This window comes from Vipera ursinii (genome assembly GCF_947247035.1).
Source record: "Vipera ursinii genome assembly, chromosome: 1".
In the NCBI taxonomy this organism is placed as follows: Eukaryota; Metazoa; Chordata; class Lepidosauria; order Squamata; family Viperidae; genus Vipera; species Vipera ursinii.
Genome location: NC_139512.1, coordinates 318,450,725 through 318,475,988, shown reverse-complemented (window position 1 = coordinate 318,475,988; position 25,264 = coordinate 318,450,725). Strand labels below are relative to the sequence as shown.

Sequence of the window (25,264 nt, the reverse complement as noted above, 5' to 3'; positions counted from 1 at the left end):
CCATGCCAAATTGTATTTTCTGCACCATAGAAGCTGATTTTCTGAAAATTGTAGCATCCCCATTGACGGGTGTCAAGCTCGCCCCGTCACGTGACGCGTCACGACGTATCGCGACTTTTTTCGCATTGCCGGAGCTAGGGTGGGCGCGGCCTCCGCATGATGCAACCGGCCTTTGGGCCGGAAGTTTGACACCCCTAAGTAAAGAATTTGGCACCAAATCCAATTCTGCGGCAGCAAAGACGGAGTCTTATAAATTATTCCCCGTCTTACGGAGAAAGAAAGCGTGAGCGCATTGCATCCTGGGAGCAGAAGGCTCTTCTCGCTTGCTTGGACTCTATTAACTACAAGTCCCAGCAAGCTTTGGGGCAAAGGCGGGAAGGAAGGTAAAGATGCCTATGTCTGTCTTCCGGTAAGAGGAAAGCTCACATGTTTGTTCGCACGTGAAAAAGTATGGATGCTGCGGGCAAATGGAGGAATTTGCCCAGCGGTCCCAGCCTTAAGCATCTTACGGCGCCGGACTACGGCCTGCCCAGAGAGCAACAGCGGCCTGCCCTTCAGGATATTACACGGGCTCATATTGAGTCGTTCAACTACGCTGTAAGCGAAGGACTGAGCCGTGCCGTCCAGGTAAGGAAGTTGAAAAGGAAAGATTTTTTAAAAAATTGCTGCGAGGTGGGCAGCGGATTAAGGGTGGGGGGAATCGAAAAGGAACCGGGATGGGAAATAATATAAAAGTGAAGCTTTTCCTTGTAGAGAAGAGGGTACCCCCAACCCATTTGGAGATTTCCTTCTCAACAAATAAAAAAAAGAGGCAATATCTTCATTGTATTTATCAGATCTCTTTGACAGGCTGGTTAAAAATGAATTTTTGGTACAATTTATATAGTTTCTAGAAAAGTGTCATGCGAGAGTTTAACAGCCCCCAGCATAAATCCCATCAATAAATAAATAAATATTGCATTTTGTTCTTAAGGTTGGAAAAGGAGGTACAGTATGAAAAAATGAGGATTTTTTTTTGTAAATTCACACTTTTTTGTGTTTTTGTAAATTCACATTTCTCTATAAGACTCTATTCTTGTCTTATGTTTTTCCTCTAATTTTGGGCTATTATATTGGTTAGCTCCAGCATAGAGATGTTTTTCTTCTGTGAGAACATATTTATCAGGCTTATAGTAGTGTATAGTAGATGTCACACAAATGAAATCTTCACCATTTCTTGTTTTTTAATCCCAGTCTTCAGCTGAAAAAGGCTCTCACTTTGGCTTCAAAATCCTCATAGTTTAAAAGTCTTGAGACAAAGAAAAGGATAATGAGGGAAGAAGGAAAGAAAAAGTATCACCTCCAGTTTTTAATGTAATAAGCTCACCTGTACCTGGCCTGTTAGACACAAGATTACAAATTGGGAAAGACCAAAAATGGTCTCTGCTTTGTTGCCTGACAGAATGGCTGCTGCTAGTTGACAATTTAGAAAGTGAAAAGCACCTGTGCATTGAAAACAATGTTGTTTGATATCCCAGCCACAAAAATATCTCTCCTGTCCAGGATAGATTTTTTTAACATCCTTTCCAGTACTAATTGACATAAGATAAACTCTGCTCTTTTGTTTAGGATATTCCTCCTTTGGAGTTTGCTTTTAAGAATGATCGGATTACTTTGGCCTTTTCAGGGGCCACCATCAGCCCTCCCATGGTACCAAAAGGGAGTATATGTAAAGAGCTGAAAGTTTATCCAGCAGAATGTCGAGCACGTAGAAGTACCTACCGTGGGAAACTGACTGTAAGTAGAGGAATAAAATAATATTTCCAAGTGTTTTAGATTTAGAACTTTGTTTAAAGCATTGAGCAAACATAAGGTAAAGGTAAAGGTTCCCCCGCACATGCATGCTAGTCGTTTCAAAGCCGAAGAGCCAGCGTTTGTCCGAGGACGTCTCCGTGGTCAGGTGGCCGGCATGACTAGACGCCAAAGGTGCACGGAACGCTGTTACCTTCCCACCCTAGTGGTCCCTATTTTTCTACTTGCATTTTTACGTGCTTTCGAACTGCTAGGTTGGCAGAAGCTGGGACGAGTAACAGGCGCTCACTCTGCTACGCGGCACTCGGGATTCGACCCGCCAAACTGCCGATCTTCTGATCGACGAGCTCAGCGTCCTAACCCACTGAGCCACCGCGTCCCTTCTGAGCAAACATAGAAAGCTCAGTTATAATGTTTTTCCCTTTTTGGCAATACTGGAATCTGAGGTCATCCAATTAAGTGAGGTAATGGCAGCTTTAGGAACTACTTGTGATTGCAAGATGTAATTATGATTGGCAATTTAAATGGGTGACACTAGTTTCTAGTACACGGGTGTCAAACTTGTCACGTGACGTGTCCTGACGTATCACGACTCTTTGCATTGCTAGCAATGGGGTGGGCCCCTGTTCTAGTAGAAAAAGAATGATTCTACACAGGGGTGTATTTAACATATAAAGCTGTTTATTATGAAGGCTTCATGTCCAATAACATAAATTGAAAGCATTTTGATTCTAAGTGCTGGAGACTATAATTTAGATATACGTTCTCTCTGATAGATAAGGTGTAAAGTTTTATTCTATGGAACCTCATCATTTAAGATCCTAGCTATATTCACAGACTCTCCATCTGCACTGCAATTAACTATTTTCTAATTTTTTTAGCCAGATTTCTGAACAATATTTCAGTAACCAGTGTATTAATAATAAACATAAGTACCCTGTGGTAAGATGAGCGGCCAATAAATTTTATAAATAAATAATCGGGGTGTGCATTTGTGTGTGTAACATTTAAAAGTTTTATACATAGTATAGGTAAATATTCTTTAGATATTTTTTGTTAATGAGGTTTTTTTTCCTTTCAATAGAGATCCCAGTATCCTTTAAAGTTATTTTGTTCATTTTTCCCCCCTAAAATTACTTTTTTTCCCTCCTGTGTAGGCTGATATCAGCTGGTCAGTGAATGGAATTCCTAAAGGAATTATTAAACAGACCCTTGGGAATATTCCAATTATGGTGAAATCTAAATTCTGTCATCTTCATAGCCTTTCTCCCAAAGCGCTTATCCAACATCATGAAGAAGAAGAGGTATTATTTAATTTGGTTGGTTGGTTTGTAAAGCAAAATATATCTTGTTATTTCAGTGGATTTTAAACATCCATTTTAGAAGTACTTCTCTGAGATTTTTTTTTCCTTTGGGGAAATATTTATTTTTTCTTAAATATATATATATATAATTATTATTTGATGATGATGGATTTTTTGAAGAGTTGTATCAGTTTTTAAAATGTAAAATCTAATGGTAATAATTCAACACTTTGAAAATGCAAAAAAACCACAGAAACTTAAGCAAATATTGCAATAGGTAATAATTTAGATTGCCTGCTTTTCTGTACTTACTCTTGAATATATTTAAAAAGATAGGGCTTGTGAAAAATAAAAGTTTCAAAATTTTCATTTTCTCCCAATTTTGTACTTCACTGAAAACTCTAGGTTGATCAGCTGAAATGTTTGATCCTTTTTTGCCTCACAGCTCGGTTTATGATTAATTGTTATTTCTTACACTTTGGGCAGGAAATGGGTGGTTATTTCATAATTAATGGAATAGAGAAGGTGATAAGAATGATGATTATGCCTCGGCGCAACTTTCCTCTTGCAATTATAAAACCAAAATGGAAATCTAGAGGTCCGGGCTACACACAATATGGTAACTTTTTACTTACATATTTTACTTACATATTGTCTTTGTTCACATCGTTTTACTATTTCTCTCAGTAGAAACTAGATATTTTAGATACACCGTATTCTACAATTTTGTTTCTGATCTAATTCGGTCTTTAATATTTTTTGGGACATTTTTTAATCTGAACTGTGAGAAAGTCTGCTAAATACTGCATTGTGATTGCATAGTATTTATATTGCTTTGCCTTCCTTAATTACAAATTTCTTCCAAAGTATAGATTGAGTTCATGCACAGTGCTATATGTGTAGTTTTAAAGATTGAAACAACTCCAAGGTGAACAAATTATATTGTGGCTTAGAGTATTCTTGACCTAGATCATTGTGAAATAGAAGGACAATAAACGGGAGAAAATCATATTAAACTGTGTTTAAGATTACATGATAATCTTAATTTAAATTAAATGCGCTTTTCACCATACTCATTACTTATTCAGTCCTCATTCCTTCTTGGAGACTGATCCTCAGATAGGCTTTTGATTGAAAATTCTAACATGCCCCTTATGTTCAATCTCACACCAGTTCTTTGTGTTTGTCTTACGTAGTCATTACGTACAACCACTCATTTAGCAACTGTTCAAAGTTACAACAATGCTAAATGAGGGGCCCTCAAAAGTTTCTTGGGATTATATGATTTCCATTTGCAACTTTCACAAAGAACTTCCCACGAGCAAAATCAAAATGTTCCTTCTCCTGCTTTTTTCTTTTCCCGGTGAACTGGGCAGCATAGGGATCTTATACTCTGTAGTGTTAGCCTGCAGCACCTGCCCGCTCTCTGTAGTGCCTGCCGGTAACTGACCGGCTTGTCTGGGATCCAGTTTCATCATCTCTTCCCACATGGTGGTCACATACAGGGTTTCCTGCCTGGGCAGGGGGTTGGACTAGATCAGACATGTCAAACACAAGGCCCGGGGGCCGGATGCGGCCCGCGAAGTGGTTTCATGTGGCCCGCGAAGCCATCCTGCAAACAGTGAGGGAACGGCCCCCACTGCCTTGGCCCTGGCCCAGAGACCCTCCTTCTGCCAGAGACCCTCAGATCTGTCCCACTCCTGCCCAGGCCCCCATAGGCACCCTTGATGCGAACAATGTAGAGCTGGCCACGCCCACCCAGTAGGCCATACGTACTCTAGCCACGCCCACCCAGTAGGCCACGCCCACCCTGGCCATGCCCACCCAGCCCCCTGAGAGCAACCACAGTGCTGATGCGGCCCTCAATGAAATTGAGTTTGATACCCCTGGACTAGATGATTTCCAAGGTCCCTTTCAACAACAATAGCAACAACATCATCATCATCATCATCATCATTATTATTATTATTATTATTATTATTATTATTATTATTATTATTATTTGCAGCCCTTGCTTAAGAACCCACAGTTCTCACTTAAAACAGTGGCAACAGGGACTGGTAGAATTGCTGTCACAAAGTGATGAGATCATGTCATGGTGCTCTTTATAACTACATTGCTTAGTGAAGGAACTTCTGCTCCCAGTTACCATTGTAACCTGAAGACTACCTGTAGTTCTGTGTAGCAACTTGTTGCCTTCAGCAAAAGAAATGCCGTGTTTGTCTGCCGTCGAATGGCACAAGGCTAGCTAGGAATTCTGGGAAGCATACCTCTAGTACTGTACATCTGTAGGGCATAGGTTACCTGAATAAGGCAACTTTGACAGTAATATAAAACAGTAATATTAAGATGTGTTTCTTTTGATGGTGTTTAGGGGTCTCGATGCACTGTGTTAGAGATGAACATACAGCTGTTAACATGACCTTACACTATCTTGATAGTGGTTCGGTGATGGTGAACTTCATCTATCAGAAGGAGCTGTTCTTTATCCCACTGGGATTTCTCCTTAAGGTATGTCATTATATTTTGTTCTCAAGGAGCTACGATTTTCAGAAGTATAAGATGTGGGACAATAGCCTTGCTTGCAAAACCATAATAAGAATTAGTTCTGTCCAGTTCAGCAGCAACAGGTAGCAATAAAGAACAGGCAGTTTTCTTTTGTTAGGAGGCGGCATAGGGCCCTATTGTAGTGAACTTAGCTGGTGTAAATGGTTATTTACCACACAGTGACTGTGACTTGGTTCAGTTGTAGAAATCAAATCCTGAATTGGTTGACCAGCCTAATACAACATGTGTATCTCAAACACAGTTCAGTGGCAGAGAAACTATTTTTAGATATTGCTGTGCAGAGATGGGCTTCTACTGTATTTTTGGAAGGTTTTTGCCTTCTCCAAATCATTATGAAGCCACTCTTACCAAATTATGTAATGTAGAATACTGTATAGAATACTGCTGATTAAGAATATGAAATATAATAACTTCAGTAAATGATTTTATGAATTCTTTATTAACCAAGCCCCGAAACATCTAAAAATTCCAACTTTTTATTTTTTTTCTGCTCCAGGCATTGGTTGGTTTCTCAGACTTTCAGATTTTCCAAGAACTGATTAAAGGGAAAGAAGATGATACTTTTTATAAGAACTGTGTCTCTCAAATGCTGAGGATGGTCACAGAGGATGGCTGTGTGACCCAGAAGCAAGTGCTGATCTTCTTGGGGCAGCGCTTCAGAGTAAAATTGAACCTTCCTGATTGGTACTCTAATGAACGTGTTGGAGAGTTCCTTTTCAAGTACGTACAACTGATTAGGATCAGACTGAACCTGATGCCGTGCATCTCAGAAAATTAACAATATCCTAAGCATTTCCTAACTGAACCATAGTTTATATATTACATGAAGTATTGCCTTTTAATTTGAATCATCTCACGTATTGTATTGAGTTCTCGGTGTCATGCTTCACCAAGAATATAAATTACGGTTGGAGGCCCTATGAGGAAAGGACCAGCTATATTTGGCCTGGAGGAATTAGATATGTTTGGCTTGAGAAGGATAGGTGCACAATAGTCATGACTGCATGGTTCATGTACATGAACAACTGTTTATCAAATTTCTACACTGCCCATCTCAGCTAAACAAATAGGGCAAATCCTTTATTTATTTCCCTAAAATAAAGACTAAGGAAAATGTAATTGGTCTTTTGATTAAGAGAATTGCTATCTTTTTTTAAATTCCATTTATATCCCGCCCTTCTCCGAAGACTCAGGGCGGCTTACAAGCTTAGCAGTAGCCTTCATTCTATGTATATGCCTGCTTATTAGGGCTTTCACACACACACCCAAGCGGCATTATTACAAAGTCAGCTTAATTGCTCCCAACAATCTGGGTCCTCATTTTACCTACCTCGGAAGGATGGAAGGCTGAGTCAACCTTGAGCCTGGTGGGATGCGAACCTGCACTAATTGCAGGCAGCTGGTGTTACTTAAGGAGGCATTAGCCCACTGCTCCACCAAGAGTCACACGAGTGTTTTTTTCTGAAATTGTCTTAGAGTCACACGAGTGTTTTTTTGTGAAATTGTCCGGGAGTAGGGTGAATCATTAAATTCAGGGTCAAATTCATCCTGGGTTAATAATAGTTTTTCTCTGTTATTCGCAGACAGTGTAGGTTTTAGCTGAACACTAGAAGAAATTTCAGATAGTTCTTGACTTATGATCGCTTGTTTAACAATTGTCCATAATTACGATGGCCTCGGAAAGGATGCTTTACAGTCCATGAAGCACTTCCATCCATGGTCACGTGATCGTGATGTAAGTGCTTGGCAACCTGTTCTCACTTTGCATCCCACAATCATTTGCAATTTTCTCTATTGGCTTCCCCAGAAAGTCAATGGGGAAGCTGGCAGGAAAGTTACAAGCTGCAGTTGCCTGCTGAGAGGACTCCCTCTTATCTCTGCGGGCTGCCTGAAAGAGCTGCCTCCCAAGAGGAGCTGAACTCCTTTGGCAGAATGCAGAAACCGAGCTGAAATCCTGAAGATTTCAGCTCCATTCTTGCACCCCGCCAAAGGAGTTCCCTTCCATTCATGGACTCCCAAGGGTGAACCGCCCTGCGTGCAGGTTGTGTGGGAATATCTCTCCACTCAAGGGCTTGAATTTCAGCAGTGAGGATTTTCAGCTCCTGAGCACAGCCTCCCAGAGTTTTCAACACCCTCCCCCCAAGGCACCCCGCACTCCTTACCTGGGACTTCATCACATAACAACCTGTGTGATTGTTGAACAACCACACCAGGAGTGGCAGGATCGCATTCATTGAACAAAGCAGTGATGTGGGCACTCAAATGATGTCTCGCATAACAATTGTGTTGCTCAACAACTGAAATCTGATCCCAGTTGTGGTCATAACTCAAGGACTACCTGTTCTTGATAGAATTATGGAACAAAATTGTTTGGAAATTCTCTTATTGATCCTTTTGTTTTTAAGTACTTCTAAAATGTAGGCAGAGCCACATATCAACAAAACACTGCTGCAAGCAAATGTATATTTTATCTTTCCAGGGTTGTATAATAAGTCTTACGGTCTTATCTAATGACAAAGAATTCATAGCTCTTGGTATATTGGTATATATAAAGAAGCAAGGCCTCTTTAAGGAAAAGGTGGAAGAGTCAGGATCAGAAAAAGGAAAGAAGGCGAGGTTGTCAGAATACAAGCAAATTTGAGGGCTAATCCACATGGAGCCCCATTTCCATCTGTCCTATTTGCCATCGTTCACTCCCTAGAGACTAAAATGGACAATGTGAAATTTGAGCGGGCCCCGAACAAGGAGTATATATCGGAGGTGGTGACCCTTTGAGAGCTGTATGCAACGAAATTTCATTTTGATGTATGCCGATTGGTGTACATTCAAAGTGACAATAAAGTTATCATCATCATCATATTGATACGTTTGAGATATTTTGACCTTCAAATCTCAAGAACCCTAGCCCATGTTCCCAGAAGGAGAGCACTTTGGGATTTATAATCAAAATCATCTGAAGGATGTTGGTTACTTTTTCTACATTAATATACTGAATTTATATTAGGATCTCTATGGAATAGTTTTCTTCTTAAACCACATTGAATAATAGGGTAGACAGTGAATGCTGCTTGATTGGGAAGATGATTAAGGACATTCAGTGGGTGATTTTGTTCTTATTAATTGTTCCTATAGCCAGTGCATCTGCATACATTTGAAAATGAAAGCTGAGAAATTCTACTTGCTTTGTCTCATGACACGAAAGCTTTTTACTTTAGCCAAAGAGGGTTGCATGGAGGACAATCCTGATAGCTTAATGAATCAAGAAGTGCTCACCCCAGGACAACTTTACCTCATGTTTTTAAAGGTAATGCTTTTAAATTTATTTTATTTTATTTTTATTTTATTTTAATCCCATTTATATCCCGCCCTTCTCCGAAGACTCAGGGCGGCTTACAATCTAAGCACAAATCAAATCTGCTTAGCAATAGCCTTCATTCTATGTATATGCCTGCTTATTAGGGCTTTCGGGGGCCCCCCCAAGCGGCATTATTACAAAGTCAGCTTATTGCCCCCAACAATCTGGGTCCTCATTTTACCTACCTCGGAAGGATGGAAGGCTGAGTCAACCTTGAGCCTGGTGGGATGCGAACCTGCACTAATTGTAGGCAGCTGGTGTTACTTAAGGAGGCATTAGCCCACTGCACCACCAAGGCTCCTTATTGGATGACTCAAGAATTTTTTTCACCAGTATAGATATTTCTGATTTATAAAACAGCAGGAGAGTTCCTAAATTCCAGCGACTTTGTTTCAAATGGGCACCACATTTCTTTAAAACTATATGACATATGTCACCATCTACATTTTCCTTAACATTGCTTGGATCAAGTCTAGATGCTGTCAACATGTAGATTCTTTCTAACCTTGAAGCTGAAACCTTTCCTCTTTATATAAGGAGCCGTGATCAAGAGGTGTGAAGAATCCATGGCTTTGTATTACATTGCTCCAACTCCTTCCTTGCCTTGTTGCAAATCCCACTGGTGTTTTGTCTATAGCATTAAGTCATGGAGTAAATTGCCGGAAGCTAGTGACAAAAAGGGCATCACCTGAGGGAAGTTGAGCATCCAAGAAAGTTGAGTTTCAGAATCTTACAAATGCCTGTTTGGGTTCAAAGTATGTGTTGACCCTCCATTTAAAATACAGTGACTAAATTACTATTAATAGACTATTTAACATTTTCTTAATTTACCTAACACCTCTTACAGTCTAGTCTTAAATGTCTATAAATCAAACTTGCTGAAATTACCATTTACTTGGATATACTTCATGTGGCAACATAGAAGGTGTTTGTTTTAAAGCCCTCTATCTTATTTTCATCCTCTCTTTCAGGAAAAGATGGAATCTTGGCTACACTCAGTTAAACTAGCATTAGATAAGAAAGCTCAGAAGTCAAATATAACAATTACTTCAGAAAACATGATAAAAATTCTTGGCATGGGAATAGATCTCACCCGGATGCTTGAATATCTCCTGGCAACTGGTAACCTGCGCTCAAAGTCAGGTAGGATTGTCTGCAATCTAATTATGCATCTGGCTTTGTTTCTGACTAAATTGGTACAACCTTATACTCCTAAAGGGCCTTGAAATATTTAATTGAATTATTGAATAATGTTAGATGTGCTATTCAAGTCCAGAGTTTTATGAAAAAGCATTTTCAGAAAACAATGGCTTCCTTTTTTCTGTAATGTATACTGTGCTGGATCTCTCCTGTTTGAGCCTAATAGCAGAGATTGCAATCATAGTTCATAAAAGAGTTATACTGAATTTTTAATTTCATTTCTCCATTTGAACCAGTGATGCAAATTGAAAAATTGTCAAAAATTTTCAGCTCATCAGACATACTGCTAGATCTTACCCGATAGTGTACTAGGGATGAATTGCACATATCCACACTTACTGGTGTCTTCTTAAAAGAGCATATTTTCCTGGTTGTGTTTTGATTGGTTATATGCCATTAAATAGGTGCTTACTCTTAGAAACCACAAAGTAGCTGCATAATCCCAGCAAAATACTTGTTTCATTTAAGAAGGTGCATAGCCTCCATGCACTACCAGGAAAAGTTGCAGTTTCCTGAAGAAAGCAATTTTGGCTTTATGTATAAAATACATATATTCCTTGGGCGTTTTTAAATATTTTAGCAAGTTATAGGCATTTGGGGGCAGATCATAAGCAAAACCTAGTCAGCTTCTTCATATGTGCCACTAAATCTTAATGTGGCTTAATGGCTCAGAGATAGTGTGGCTGACTCTTCCCATGAGTAGCTGCATGGTATGAAGAGCGAAATCCAGAGTTTGCTTAACATGATTTTGTTCTTTGCCTTGTTCTAAAGCAGACATGTCAAACTCGCGACATCATGTGATGTCGCGCAACGTATCAGGACAGTTTTGCCATTGCCAGCAATGGGGTGGGCGCGGTTTCCACATGATGCATCCGGCCCACGGGCTGGCAGTTTGAGACCCTGTTCTAAAGCATTGTAGATGGGTAGTTGTTTGTGATGAGATTTCCCTGTTGCCTAGCTTTTCTCACTCTAAAAACATCTAGAAAAACCAGTTCAGATAATTCAAAATAAGAATTAAAAAAAACATTCAGATCTACTGTATGTGCATGATATATCACAACTCTTTAAATTTGTTTATTTTTGTATGGATTTGTATGTGAATTCTAAAGCTTTTTTTTTTCTTTTAAACCACCCAGAATTATTTAGAAAGTGAGATGAGTGGTGTAAAAATTGGATTAAAAAATAACATTTTGTTCCCAAATTTTGATGATTTGAATGTTGAATGTTAAATTTTCTTAGGATGGAGTATACAAACTAAAACCCATGTAATAAACTTACATATTTGAGTTTTGTTTGTTGTATTCCAAAGTGCAATTTTTTTTCTTTGTGAGACTATATTTTTGGGGTCAGCTCTTGTCAGCTAAGTTGCTAACGAAATTACATTTCTGCAAACAATCAGCAACACTGGATAAAAAAATACTGCATCCAAAAAGGAGATCAGAGAATCCATGCAATGCCTGCAAGACTTCTTGTTCTTTTCTGATCTCTTAAATCCTAAGAGTATTGATATTCCCTATCTAAAATCTGAAGTCGTAACAGTTGTCACACATCTCACTGAGAAATACAAATGCAGCTAGAGCTGAGTGTTTGGCACACTCTGTCCCTGATAATAGCACCAAACTGCTGCTGTTCACAAACAATTGCTCTAAAAACAGAATTGGAGAAGATCAGATTTCTATTTCTCCCTCTCCCCCCCCCCCCACCCCCTTTATGACTTTCCAAGGTTTGGGCATGCTGCAAGTGTCAGGTCTATGTGTGATAGCAGACAAGCTGAACTTCCTCCGCTACCTCTCCCACTTCCGCTGCGTGCACAGAGGAGCTGCTTTCATGAAGATGAGAACCACAACAGTGCGCAAGCTGTTGCCAGAGTCCTGGGGCTTCCTTTGTCCTGTCCACACGCCAGATGGCGAGCCTTGTGGCTTGATGAACCACATGACAGCCCCCTGTGAGATCGTAACCCAGACATTCCACACTGTATCTCTGCTACCGTTGCTTTGCTCTTTAGGTGAGTGTTGATCATTTGAAATGGTCAGAAAATGCTTTTATGGGAAACCAAATTAATACCAAGACGATCACTTTTGCAGAGGTATAATTTCTGCAAGTGTAGAACCATTTAAAAAAGCAGGGGTCTTTTCACTGGATTTGACGTATCTTAACATTCCCTGGAAGATGTATCCGAATCCTCAGATCAATAGCAATACTCCAATGATCAGTCTTTCCTCATAAAGTACCACTGCATCTTAACACTATTCTAAAATCATCCTGTAGATCATAGACTTGGCAAGTCAGGAGCAGCCAAAGTAGCCATGTGAATCTGGCACAACTCCAGTAACAATTCAGGAAAAAGTATGTCACGTGCACTTGCATGCATTCTGCAGCAGTTATTCTGAAGGATTTGTAGAAGCCTACTGGTAGTCTTCGACTTACGACCACATTTAGTACCAGAATTTTTGTCACTAAGCAAGGCAGTTGTGAAGTGAGTCACTCCTAGTTTTATGATCATTTCTGCCATGATTCTTAAGCAAATCTGGCTTCCCCCATTGAATTTGCTTGTCAACAACTGGCTGCAAAGGTCACGGGGCAGTCACCTGACCCTGGGATGCGGCAACCAATGTATATACATGCCAGTTGCCAAGCACCTGAATTTTGATCATATGAACGTGCTGCAACGGTTAGAAGTGTGAGAATTGGTCATAAGTCACTATTTTCAGTGCTGTTGTAACTTCAAATGGTGCTAAATGATTATGAGACGAGGGCTATCTGTATTTACAAGCAGATTATCTCTGCCTATGTAGTTGAAAATAAAGATGGGAGAGAAATCCATTTGATAACATCTTTTTATGTGAACTTACATAATTCATATTCCTCAAAATGGAATGGAATTACACCAAACTGGATGCTTTTCAACAATGTTGTAATTTAGTGTGTGATTTACGGTAAGTTAACGGCAAAGGTTACACAAAAATGTGCACAATTTCACTTGACATGCTTTGTGTTGGAAAAAAAAATACACTATAAATTTAGAGAGAATATAGATAAAGGGGTATAGTTGAAGAAATGTCCACTGGTTATTATGCAAATTTTAAAACACTAAATGGATGTGGAAGCAAGCCAAAATGAAACTAGACTGAGAAAGAACTTAACTGAGGATAAAGACACATCCATCTATCCCTATTTTTTAAAAAAATCCTGCCCTATGATGGCAGCCACACAGAACTAGGTAGACTAGAAGCACAAAGGATTTTTCGTACATTTTCCTACAACATTTTCTTTTAATTTTAAATATTTGACTATTTGTTATCACAAAAGAACCGTAAACTTGTAGCAATCCAGTGATTTCATTTAATCAGTTTCTTCTCCATTCGCTCCTAACAAAGATGCTAATATCTACATTATTAACAACATATAATTTATAACTTTTAAGAACTAGTATTTGATTCCTCATTTTCCCTTTTATATTGTTTATTATGCCTTTTATATAGTAAACCTGACGATAGATCTTGCCTTGCTATTTATATTTATAACCGTTCTGGAAGCTTTTTGGCTGAATACTGAGGAAAACAAGAAATGCTTTTAAGAAATAGCATTAGGTATACAGTAACATAATGGAAAAAACCCCTCCAGGAGTTAACTATCGATTGGTATTTAAGTTAAAATAGCGCTGGAATAATATTTTTCACTTGCAAGAAGAATATAAAAAATATTTTTTAAAAAGATTTGGTCTCAAGATGTTCCACACACTGTAATCTGACCATCAGATGAATCTCATAAAGCCTTGAAATTATATAAATGGACTATTTATCAACCAGTCTCTAAAAATGAATGAACTGGCTTGGGAAAGAACACTACCTCAAGTAGCATGATTTAAGATATTTCATTTTCCTGAACCTAATCTATGAAATAAACACTAATTATTTTCCAGAGGAGGACATGAGGCAGCTAATGAGATTTTCACCAATTTGTTTAGTTTGTGGTTAAATTGAGGCTTTGAATACATTAGGTTCAAATACAGTTGGTGGCTTTAACTGGTTTTCAGATTTTCCAATTTTTTACATTAAAAGATATTCTACCATTGTCTTCCAGACACTTCCGTCCATAATAAGGGTTCCTCGATCAAAGCAAATCCCATCTGTGTCTTTTAACTATACTGGGGAATTTTAGGAGTTGTAGTCCAAGGATATTAGTGAGAAGATGTTAAATTAGACTCCACTAAGTGTCTGGGAAGTTTCTGTACAGTTGTTCATGATAACATGATAAGCATGGCCACAAAATATTTCCATAGGTGTTACCCCAGTTGATGGTGTACCAAACCAACCTTATGCTGAATGTTATCCAGTTACATTGGATGGAGCTCTGGTGGGCTGGATAGAGAAGGATCAGGCTCCTGATCTTGTGGAGACTTTCAGGCACTTCAAAGTGAGTCTTCTTTGCTTAGCTGCAATATATATATATATATCAGTTCCACTCTTGGAAAATTGTGTCATTTCATTGATTGGGTGATTGGCACCCATGATTGTCATTCAGAATTAGATGATATTCTAGGTGCATTTCTACTTCCTTCAAAAGTTATAGCTCTTGCTGAAGTCACTTTATGTTTCTCCTTCCTCGCTTTGAATTTTCTTTAAATATTACAAAGTTTATTATTAATACTTTGTGAATTATTTTAAATGCTATTTCTTCTTTCTGCTGAAGGATATAAAAATAAATCATTTTGAGTCTTGATATTTGTTAATAGGCAATGCAAGAAAAGAAAATTCCGGGTTGGACAGAAGTGGTTCTTATTCCGATGACGGGGAAACCCAGTCTCTACCCAGGACTCTTTATTTTCACTACCGCTTGTAGGATGATGCGTCCTGTACAAAACCTGGTGTTGGGGAAAGAAGAATGGATTGGAACAATGGAACAGGTAACACTTTTAATATTTATAATAAAGCATCAGCTAATCCAAGACTAATTTATTATATTTCAACTGTTGGAAACTCTCATATGTGACGTAAAATGCATTTGGGGGGGGTGTGAGAAAGAGAGGCAGAATAGATCTGCCTAAATTATACTAGGTATAAGTTGTATCGGAGAATGTCTTGGATACATTTTCAGAATTCTTCTACATTATCAGAAAATCTTTCCTGAAATCCGGGTGATTCCTGTTTCCTGACCTTGCCAGTCTCTCAGAACTTGAGAGAGGGCACCAAAATGAAATGGAATGAAAAGTGGGCAAAATCTTGTAAGACTGACAAATCTTAAAGATCTTGACAATTCTACACTTGAATTTTTCCCCCATCGATGTTGCAAGCTTTTGTATTTTTGTCCCTGAAAGCATTCAAACATTTGTTGAAAAATTTGGTGATGTGAGCTTTGTTTTTGTTTTTGTTAGACTACTATTTGGGAGTGTTGGGAGAACCTGGAAGTGTATTTTTAACCACTGGTGTATTTGATCAGTAATAGCTTAGTTGAACCCTTTTTCTTAAGAGTAGCAAGTGTCCATTTTAAATAGTAAGCAACAGACCATTGTGCTCACTTAATCTCAGATTTGTATGTTTTCAAATACCACTAGCTCAAGAATAAAACATGTTTTACTTGTGTGTCCCTCCCCCCAAAATAAAATAGGCTGAAAAAGTACACTCGCTTGAATCTCTGGGGAGCTGGGTCAGTATGTATTCTATAATACTGAGTAGTTCCAAGTGTTTCTCTTGCAATTTAGAACAAATTGTAACAGTTTGTAGAATTGTAGTTGATAACAGCATCATTAATAAGACCTTTGAATTTTGTCCAAGCAATATTGGCATATCTAAGGCCATTTAATTCTGGTTGCTGTCTTTTATAATTTTGGATATTTTAACTTGGGCAGATATGTTTTTAGAAGATACATGACGAGATACAGTATGATGCCATTATCATGAACATTATCATAAACTCTTAATATCAAGAGCACTGAAAACAATGGCCTTCTGGATATTGCACATTAAGACTTGAATTTCTCGGCAGTGGGCGGCTAAAGTTTTATTGGATTAATTTTGCAGAATGAATATTCTTGTAATAACAAGAACCGGAACTGGAAGAAGTTCAGTGGATTTGATAGCTTTTGAAAGTGATGGAAATTGTGTTTCTCTTAGGTATTCATGAACATTGCAGTGTCCAAGGATGAAATTGAACCTGGGTTGACCACTCATCAGGAGCTTTTTCCCTATAGCATGCTAAGTGTGGTGGCATGTTTCATTCCTTTCTCTGATCACAACCAAAGTCCGAGAAACATGTACCAGTGTCAGATGGGTATGTATTTATTGCTGCTTTACTAGGAATTGTTCAATTATCTTCATAGTATGCATCTTTGTAGTCAAGAAATGACAGGCAGAAGTAACCAGACCTACACATGACAGGTTCAAGCTCACTATTTTATTCTATTCTGAGGGTGAAGGTTTGTTCTCTGAGATTGTGGGTTGGTTTCCGAACATTTTGTTACCAGGCTAAGTAACGTCTTCAGCGGAGTTTAGGGGGTGTCAGTATTATTCTATTCTGGCTATTACACAAGAATCTCCCCAGACTGCCAGCCTCAGCCTGGGAACAGATGGATAAGATTCTATGGAGTTTAAGGGGAAAATAACTTCTAGACATATTGTGTCTGCACAAGGACTCAAAAACTAAATCCAAAGTTGAGGCCTCCCCGCCTGCCTAGTTAAGTATTTCCTAACAAGAAATCTCTGCACAGGAGTTATATACAGGTTTGTAAGAACATCCATTAGTGCAATTAGTGCAGGTTCGAGTCCCACCAGGCTCAAGGTTGACTCAGCCTTCCATCCTTCCGAGGTAGGTAAAATGAGGACCCAGATTGTTGGGGGCAATAAGCTGACTTTGTAATAATGCCGCTTGGGGGGGGGGGGGGCGAAAGCCCTAATAAGCAGGCATATACATAGAATGAAGGCTACTGCTAAGCACACTGATTTGTGCTTAGATTGTAAACCGCCCTGAGTCTTCGGAGAAGGGTGGGATATAAATGGGATTAAAATAAAAATAAAAAAAATAAATCCATATTTTGTACAACTGTAGAAAAAAAAGGAATAGAATACAAATTGGGAATACTCCAGAAAAAAACAGGAACGTGCTGAGTGGTAGGAAATGAGGGGAAGAGAGAGACTTTTGGCAGCATGAATAGAATAGCGAATTTAGGAAAAAGTGAAGTTGATTACTATAAATAGTATTTTATGCTACATTGTTTTGTTGCATGTCACATTTTTGTAAAAGTTACTTCTGTACTTTGATCCTTTGCTCTTTTCAATTTCATTTATAATATTTACTATATTTATCGAAAAGGAAGATGAGGTTTTTTTCCATTAAAATTACGTTGACATGTATTTATTTGCTTATTTAACTAATACTTATATCTGCTCAGCTCCTCTTAGTGGCTAATATCCAAATAACTACTAATAAAATGCAATATAACATACTGTAAATATGATAAAAATAGTATAAGACAAGAAATGACAAAAAAACTTACACAAAAGGAACCCAGGCGTTCCTGTCCTTTTGATGCCAAAAATGCCTGCTGTTTTTCCCCAGACACTTCTGTCCTTTTCTTATAGATGTTCAATAACATGGGAGTGAGCTTAAAGTTCAAGGCACGTGTAACTGCAGCCCAGCTGATTTCTCGTCTTTCTTAAAAAGAGGGAGCTGGATGGCAGTCATCTTAAGATAATTTAAAAGCAAGATTTTTTTGAGTTGTGGGGCTCCCAATTACATTTTTCAAGTTGGCAGCCATTATCCCCTTTCTCAAAGAGGCATTGCTTATCTCTGAGATCTCTAGTTCATTCTCTTCCCCCTCCCCTCCCCAGCTTCTCACAGGGTTAGATTGGGCAAGAAGCCAACATGCTGGTGACTGAGCACATTTCACAGAGGACCCTGTTCATGTCAGTGACGCATTTATTCAGCCAATCTTCACGAGGTTGCGGGATGATCTTTCAACCTGCATTCCCCAAAAGGACGTAGGTTAATTAGAGTTAAATAGAGTTGTTGGATGACATTCCTCTGATGCAACAAGAACAGGGCTGCCCTGAGACACTGCTGACCTTGGGTCTTCAGAGATGCCACATTCCTTCTGCCACTGTTGCAGAGGCTTCCTGCTTTATAAACCAAGGAGCACCTCAGGACTACAGACTGAGAGGATTCTTAGGCTGAGGGTCACATTATAACTGGGTAATTGAGACATACATTCTAAGGGAAACAGAGAAGCCATTTTTTTCACTGAGGGAGAGAACAAAAGGGTAGAGATGGAGAACCTTTTCTACCCTTGGATTCCATACCTATTTTTCTGGAAATTTTTTTCTTTAGGACAGGGGTGCCCAACCTACTGGGCTGTGGCCTGTTTGACTCACATGAGCAGTGAGCCCCAGCACTCACAGCCCCACTTGCTCGAGCACCAGGCGTGCGCACCCAGCGCTCACACAAACGAAGTTGTGCTAACATACACGTGTGCCTCCCCCTTGCACAAAACCATCCCCTCCCCCCCCCGTGCTGGGCCGCCAACCCAGAAATGTTGGGGAAAGCTGCTCTAGGAATAGCAAGGGACTCTTATGCCTGATTGCAGATACGTGTCCTTTTTTGTTGTTGTAGTGGTTGTTCTGGCTCTGCCATTTTGGAAATAAGATTTTGGACTAGTATGGATGTGTGTATCTCCAGTATGTGTACTGTATCTGTTGTTTACTCTCCTTAAAGTTAGAAACATAGTTTCACTAGACACTGGGATCCGGACTTTACCAGCCTGGCAGAGTTGTAGTCATGTTTGTGGAGCTTCTCTCATGTGCTAACTGTAGAGTTAGTATGAAGCAAACAAGTAGGTTAATCCATGTCAATTTTATTTTTACATATTGGACATGTTACATTGTCCACTGTAACACTGAAGTTACGTTGATAATGATAACTTTATTGTCACTTTGAATGTACACCAATCGGCATACATCAAAATGAAATTTCGTTGCATACAGCTCTCAAAAGGTCACCACCTCCGATATATACTCCTTGTTCGTGGCCCGCTCAAATTTCACATTGTCCATTTTAGTCTCTAGGGAGTGAACGATGGCACACAGGACAGATGGAAATGGGGTTCCATGTGGATTAGCCCTCAAATTTGCTTGTATCCTGACAACCTCGCCTTCTTTCCTTTTTCTGATCCTGACTCTTCCACCTTTTCCTTAAAGAGGCCTTGCTTCTTTTCGCCCCTGGAGCACGCTGCCACCACCACCAACTCCTCCAAAAGCCTCTCTCTCTTCCTCTGGGCCTGCCGACAGCCTTATCCAGTTCCTTTGCTCCATAAGCTCCAGGTCCTCTCCTCCTCTGCCTCCTCTGGAAACAGCCCTGATTTTCAGTAGAATCCATCACTGGGCCAGCAGTCAGATCTTGCTGCTGGTAGAACAAATTCAAACAGTGCCAACGACTTTTAACAGTCTCACCAACAGTTCCAAAACAACTAGAAACTCACCATGCCGGCAAAGATTGTCGGTCGTATGTCGTATGTTACCTTAGTTCCACCATCTTGCTCAAACACATTAAAATTTCCTGATCATGTGGCCTATAGCCCTTACTATCCCTCCCAAAACTATTTGCCTTCAAGAGCCAATGCTGCCGCAGCCATTCCAGACGCCGCCATCTTAGATACATTGAGTATATTCTTAGAAAGGAGAAGAAGGGATTAAATGTTCAGTGGCAAAGAAGGAAGACATTTGAACTGAGAAATTTGGACTGCTCACTGAACAAAATAGGGAAAAGAAAGGAAAGGAAATTTGTATCTTTACTCCTGTTCTGTCTCTTCCGATTAGCAAAAACTCTGTGGTCTGAAACAGAGGGAATCTTTTTATATAGCCAATTACCTATTAATGGTAGATTGTTATCATTTTAAGTGAAAACATGAGATTTGCAACCAATTTATGGCCATTCCCTTAATGAAAGTTGCAATCCATTTTAAATACATTTTCCAACTGTAGATAATCATTCTGTGTTGTTTTTTTCTTCCCCTTCCCTCTTCTACCCCCCACTTGTGGCTCCCAGGTAAGCAGACGATGGGTTTTCCACTTCTGACCTTCCCGTATCGATCTGATGACAAACTGTATCGGCTTCAGACTCCTCAAAGCCCGTTAGTTCGGCCATCCATATATGATTATTACAACATGGATTCTTATCCCATCGGAACAAATGCAGTTGTTGCTGTGATCTCCTATAGTGGTTATGATATGGAAGATGCGATGGTAAGGCCATAGTAAAACAGATGTGGATAGGAAATCTTCAGGGTACTTTTCTTTTTCTTTCTGTACTTGTGAAAAATCACATTTAATTTTTAATTTAATTTATTAATATTTCTATACCGCCCTTCTCCCGAAGGACTCAGGGCGGTGTACAGGGCAAGAATAAAACACAGAATTACAAAAGTTAAAAGTAATTAAATACATGCCCAATTAAAAATACAGTTAATACATAATAAAAAACCCCAATAAAAATAGTAAAAAACCCCACCAATCCCCCCTCAGGCCAGGCCGGCTTGCTCGAACAAGTATGTTTTTAGATCGCGGCGGAAGGAGCGAAGATCGGGCGCCGTCCGGAGCTCAACCGGTAACTGGTTCCATAGTTCCGGGGCGCCCACAGAGAAAGATCTCCCCCTGGGGGCCACCAGTCGACATTCTCTGACCGGTGGCACATGAAATATGATAAACTTGATTTTCCCAATACAGGTAGTCCTCAACTTACAACAGTTTATTTAGTGACCATTCAAAATTGTAATGGCACTGGAAAAAGTGACTTGTCCGTTTTTCACATTGCAGCATCCCCACGGTCACGTGAACAAAATTCAGATGACTGGCAACTGACTCATATTTATGACCATTGCAATGTTCTGGGGTCATGTGATCACCGTTTGTAACCTTCTGAAAAGCAAAGTCAATGGGGAAGCCAGATTCGCCTAACAACCAGGTTATTAACTTGAGAGCTGTGGTGATTCACTTAACAACTGTGGCAAAAAGGTCATAAAATGGGACAAAACTCAATAAATATCCTTTAGCAACAGAAAGTTTGCTCTCAGTTCTGATCATCAGTCAAGGACTACCCGAAATGGTCTTAATCTCTGTGGTGAAAATATTTCTGCCTCATCAATTGGGAATGAAAAGTTGTTCTTTGTAGAAAGCACCTGACAAGAATTTTCCTGAAAGGAGTTGCATACATTAGCATCATTGCTTAAATAAAGATCACCTATTAGTCTACATTCACTATAACCTATCCCAGGTTAAGAGGTGGTTTTAAAGTTCAAAAGGAACAATTTTCATTTAACTTGGAAATGTTAAGCTTAACTTTTTGTTTAAGCTTAATCTTAACCATAAGAGTTCTGCCTGTCACCATTCAAGTCAGGCCTGTTGGCTTGGGATATCTTTGAAGGTGAGATAGTAATTTCAGGCACTTTGAAATCCGAGCAGCCCTTCCCCAAACACCAGCAGATCCAAAGTAATGCCATTTTGGTGTGTTGTGCTACAGGCTGTGTACCCTTCCGGTGCTGTAAGTAGTACCCAACACATTTGGAGGTGGGTTAGGTTTTGTAGAAAGTGGGGAAATCTGAAAGTAGCTATCCCATTATGTGGGAAACAAGATCGTTTGCACTTACAAAGGCATTGTTTCTTTAACTCAGTGTGAACTTGTGTCTCCTTAGATCCTGAGCAAATCTTCTTGGGAGAGAGGATTTGCACATGGCAGCATCTACAAGACAGAACGCATTGACCTTGCAGAAAAAGTAAAGCAAGGAGAAGACAATCTAGTGTTTGGGATTGGGCATGATAAACCTGTGCAGAATTTGGACCCCGATGGCCTGCCCCACATTGGAGCTAGACTTCAATATGGAGATCCTTACTATAGCTATGTGAATCTCAACACAGGGGAAAGCTTTGTGACCTACCATAAGTAAGTGCTGGTTGTAGGTGTTTCAGCATTGTTTCCAGTAGAAAACTGGAAAATGCTTTTTGCAAATCACATGGGTGTCTCAATTGTTTGGGTACTGTAGCATAATAACATAAGCATGGCCCTGTTGGATCACCCTAACACACACACACACACACACACACACACACACACACACACACCGGAATGTGCAAGTTGTCACCCATTTTTCCAAAGATGTTGAGTAAGCAACCTTAGGAAAGGCATTTTCTCATTTCTCACACTTTTTCTACAAGCATTTTTTCCCTCTCCCTCTCTGTAATTTCTCTAGTTGCAAGACCTTGTTGACTTGCTTCCTTATAGATCATTTTTACTGTTGATGCAAAAGAAAGTTAATGGAAGAAGTTTGATAGAAAAAGGCCCCTCCTCTTCCTCCCCACCAGGCTATTTTAATGGTATATTGCCTCTGGATGTAGTGGTGTGTAGTTGTGAATGCCACTAGTAAACAGTAAAATTAGTGAATTAATTTAATCCCCATTTGTGGCTATCTGAATTGCTGTTCTCCCACAAGCATCAAGGAAATCCATAAATTAGCTATGTAGTCTATGTGCAGAGGAAGAATAATATTTTGTCCAAATTCCTTATAATCTACTTGTCAATCTTATTTGATGATCCCAACTTTTACACTTATGAGGGAAGAAGGGAAAACAATCTTTTTCTTCTTTCTGTGTGTCACAAGTAATTATATACAGTAAAACTTATGTCTACCTCATGAAAACAGCCGTTTCTGCCTTGGAAGGAGTTTTTTTTCCTGTTTTCGTTATCACTTTGTAAATCTGTATTGAATACTCAACTAACTTTAAAATTCCTCAGCAGCTTGGTAAAAGTACTTTTGGTATTTTAATTTTATTCATGTAGAAACAAAGTGTTTGTGGGCAAAACATGACTAGATCTGATTGAGAATTGTCTGACTCTGAGGTAAGAAACAGGGAGCTGTTGCTTGTGTGGCTGGCAGCATATTTTACTGTTAATCTCTTGGATATGATCATGCCACTGTAAATGCAATGGAAAGGAAGAGAAGTTAAGTGACAGCACTTTTAAATTCATGGCACATTTCCTGGTGCCTGGACTCCAAAGTCCAGATAACTTTTTGGAAATTGTATTTTCAAATGTTATCCATAATATTAGATGATGTGTCCAGCTACCTCAATCTTGTCTGTGTTAGCAGATGACAGAAGCTTTGCAAAGTCATAGGAAAGTCCATTTGGACCCATAATTTTTTGACTTCTGAAAGCCATGCTCTGGTATTAAACTATAGACTTTTAAGGACATAAATAATTTTCCTTTTCTACAAATACTTTGTTCTGTGTGCAAAACAACCTGAAAACAAATACAGTTAAGATTCAGAACACTATTACGCTGAGATATACATTGGCACGTCTTTATATGTATAGCATTGGCATGGTTATCTTCACCTCTTTAGTCTCTGCCTTATGCAAGTACTTATTTCCTCCCAAAATATGTTAGAAATACCCTGCAGGAGCTCTTCTGGTAGTGGTTAAACTCTTTCCTTTTTTCTAGGAATAAGGAAATTTGTATTGTAGATAACATCAAGGTGTGCGGCAATGATACTGGAACCGGAAGATTCAAGTGTGTATGCATCACTTTCAGAGTACCCCGGAATCCAACAATTGGGGACAAATTTGCCAGCCGTCATGGACAGAAAGGCATCTTGAGCCGATTGTGGCCAGCTGAAGACATGCCCTTTACTGAAAGTGGAATGGTGCCGGACATCCTCTTCAACCCCCATGGTTTTCCATCCAGAATGACCATTGGCATGCTGATTGAGAGCATGGCAGGAAAATCTGCCTCGCTTCACGGACTCTGTCACGACGCAACCCCATTTACATTTTCTGAAGAGAATTCCGCTGTTGAATACTTTGGCAAGCTGCTGAAGGCTGCTGGCTATAATTACTATGGGACGGAGAGGATGTACAGTGGGGTATCTGGAGTAGAGCTTGAAGCAGACATTTTCATTGGTCTTGTGTATTATCAGCGGCTGAGGCACATGGTCTCTGACAAATTTCAGGTGAGGACTACAGGAGCCCGAGATAAAGTCACCAACCAACCTGTTGGAGGAAGGAACGTTCAGGGTGGCATCCGCTTTGGGGAGATGGAGCGGGATGCTCTGTTGGCTCATGGCACGTCCTTTTTGCTGCATGATCGTCTCTTCAATTGCTCAGATCGTTCAGTGGCCCATGTTTGTGTTGACTGCGGTAGTCTCCTCTCACCTCTCTTGAAAGCTCCACCAGCCTGGTCCACCACGCGTGCCCGACAATACGTTTGCGCCTCTTGTGACCAAAGTAGCACCATTGAAACAATTGCTGTCCCTTATGTCTTCCGCTGCTTTGTGGCAGAATTGGCTGCCATTAATGTCAAAGTGAAGCTTGATGTACAGTAATTATGACAAACTGAGCTGTCCTTTCCTAATTTTGTGGAAGTTGTTAATAAAGGGAGATTAATTTGTGTAGTGCTGTAAGATCAGACTGATATATACTTAAAAGGAAAGGGGCACTCAGCATATTGTCTACAAAAAAAAATAAATCACCCTAGAGATGTCTGGAATTATTTAATAAGCCAAACAGCACAAGTCTTGGGCCTTTTTAAAAGGATTGAATGCAATTTAATTTAATGCAATGCTCCCTGTTCTCAGAAAGCTTGATAATTTTTCTTTTACTGTTTGGGGTTCACATCTGTCCCTGACAGCAAAGAAAAGCTGGAAACGCAGGAAATGACATCCGAAGCTTTTCCTATAGAAAACAAGTAGATGCTAGGATGTCCCTGTGCCATTTTAGTGTTTAATAGCTGTCTACATTGTTTAAGCAGGATATTATTTTGACTGCAGCCTAATAGGTAGAACTGAGAAGTGATGTCAGAGTGCCTTTATAGCACTTTCCTTGATGTGGCTATTATAAGGAAAGGAGAAAGAGCAACATGATGGCTTGTTCTTTTTTTTCTTCTTCCTTCTCTCACTTCCCTTCGCTTTCTTCAAAATTCAGTTGAAGACTGAAGCTACTACCTTCAGTTAAAGATGAAAGGGGTTCTGACTGATTTGTATTTAATAAATACCCAGAAAGATTCTGTA

General features: G+C 39.5%; 1 protein-coding gene across 2 annotated transcripts; it reads left to right on the top strand.

The window, feature by feature from the left end:
* Positions 1 to 257: 257 nt before the first annotated feature.
* Positions 258 to 25,264, top strand: POLR1B (RNA polymerase I subunit B). 2 transcript variants are annotated; one of them, XM_083349524.1, is made up of 16 exons: positions 258 to 627; positions 1,609 to 1,776; positions 2,949 to 3,095; positions 3,582 to 3,714; positions 5,470 to 5,606; positions 6,160 to 6,383; positions 8,796 to 8,967; positions 9,990 to 10,161; positions 11,942 to 12,223; positions 14,501 to 14,634; positions 14,954 to 15,124; positions 15,826 to 15,864; positions 16,332 to 16,488; positions 20,254 to 20,450; positions 21,896 to 22,143; positions 23,701 to 25,264. In XM_083349524.1, exons 1-16 carry the CDS (start codon positions 451 to 453, stop codon positions 24,578 to 24,580), a joined length of 3,438 nt encoding a protein of 1,145 aa, XP_083205650.1. In that variant the 5' UTR covers positions 258 to 450; the 3' UTR covers positions 24,581 to 25,264. The 2 variants fall into 2 exon arrangements, with proteins under 2 accessions (XP_083205650.1, XP_083205651.1); XM_083349525.1 differs by lacking the exon at positions 15,826 to 15,864 and having other exon boundaries at positions 260 to 627.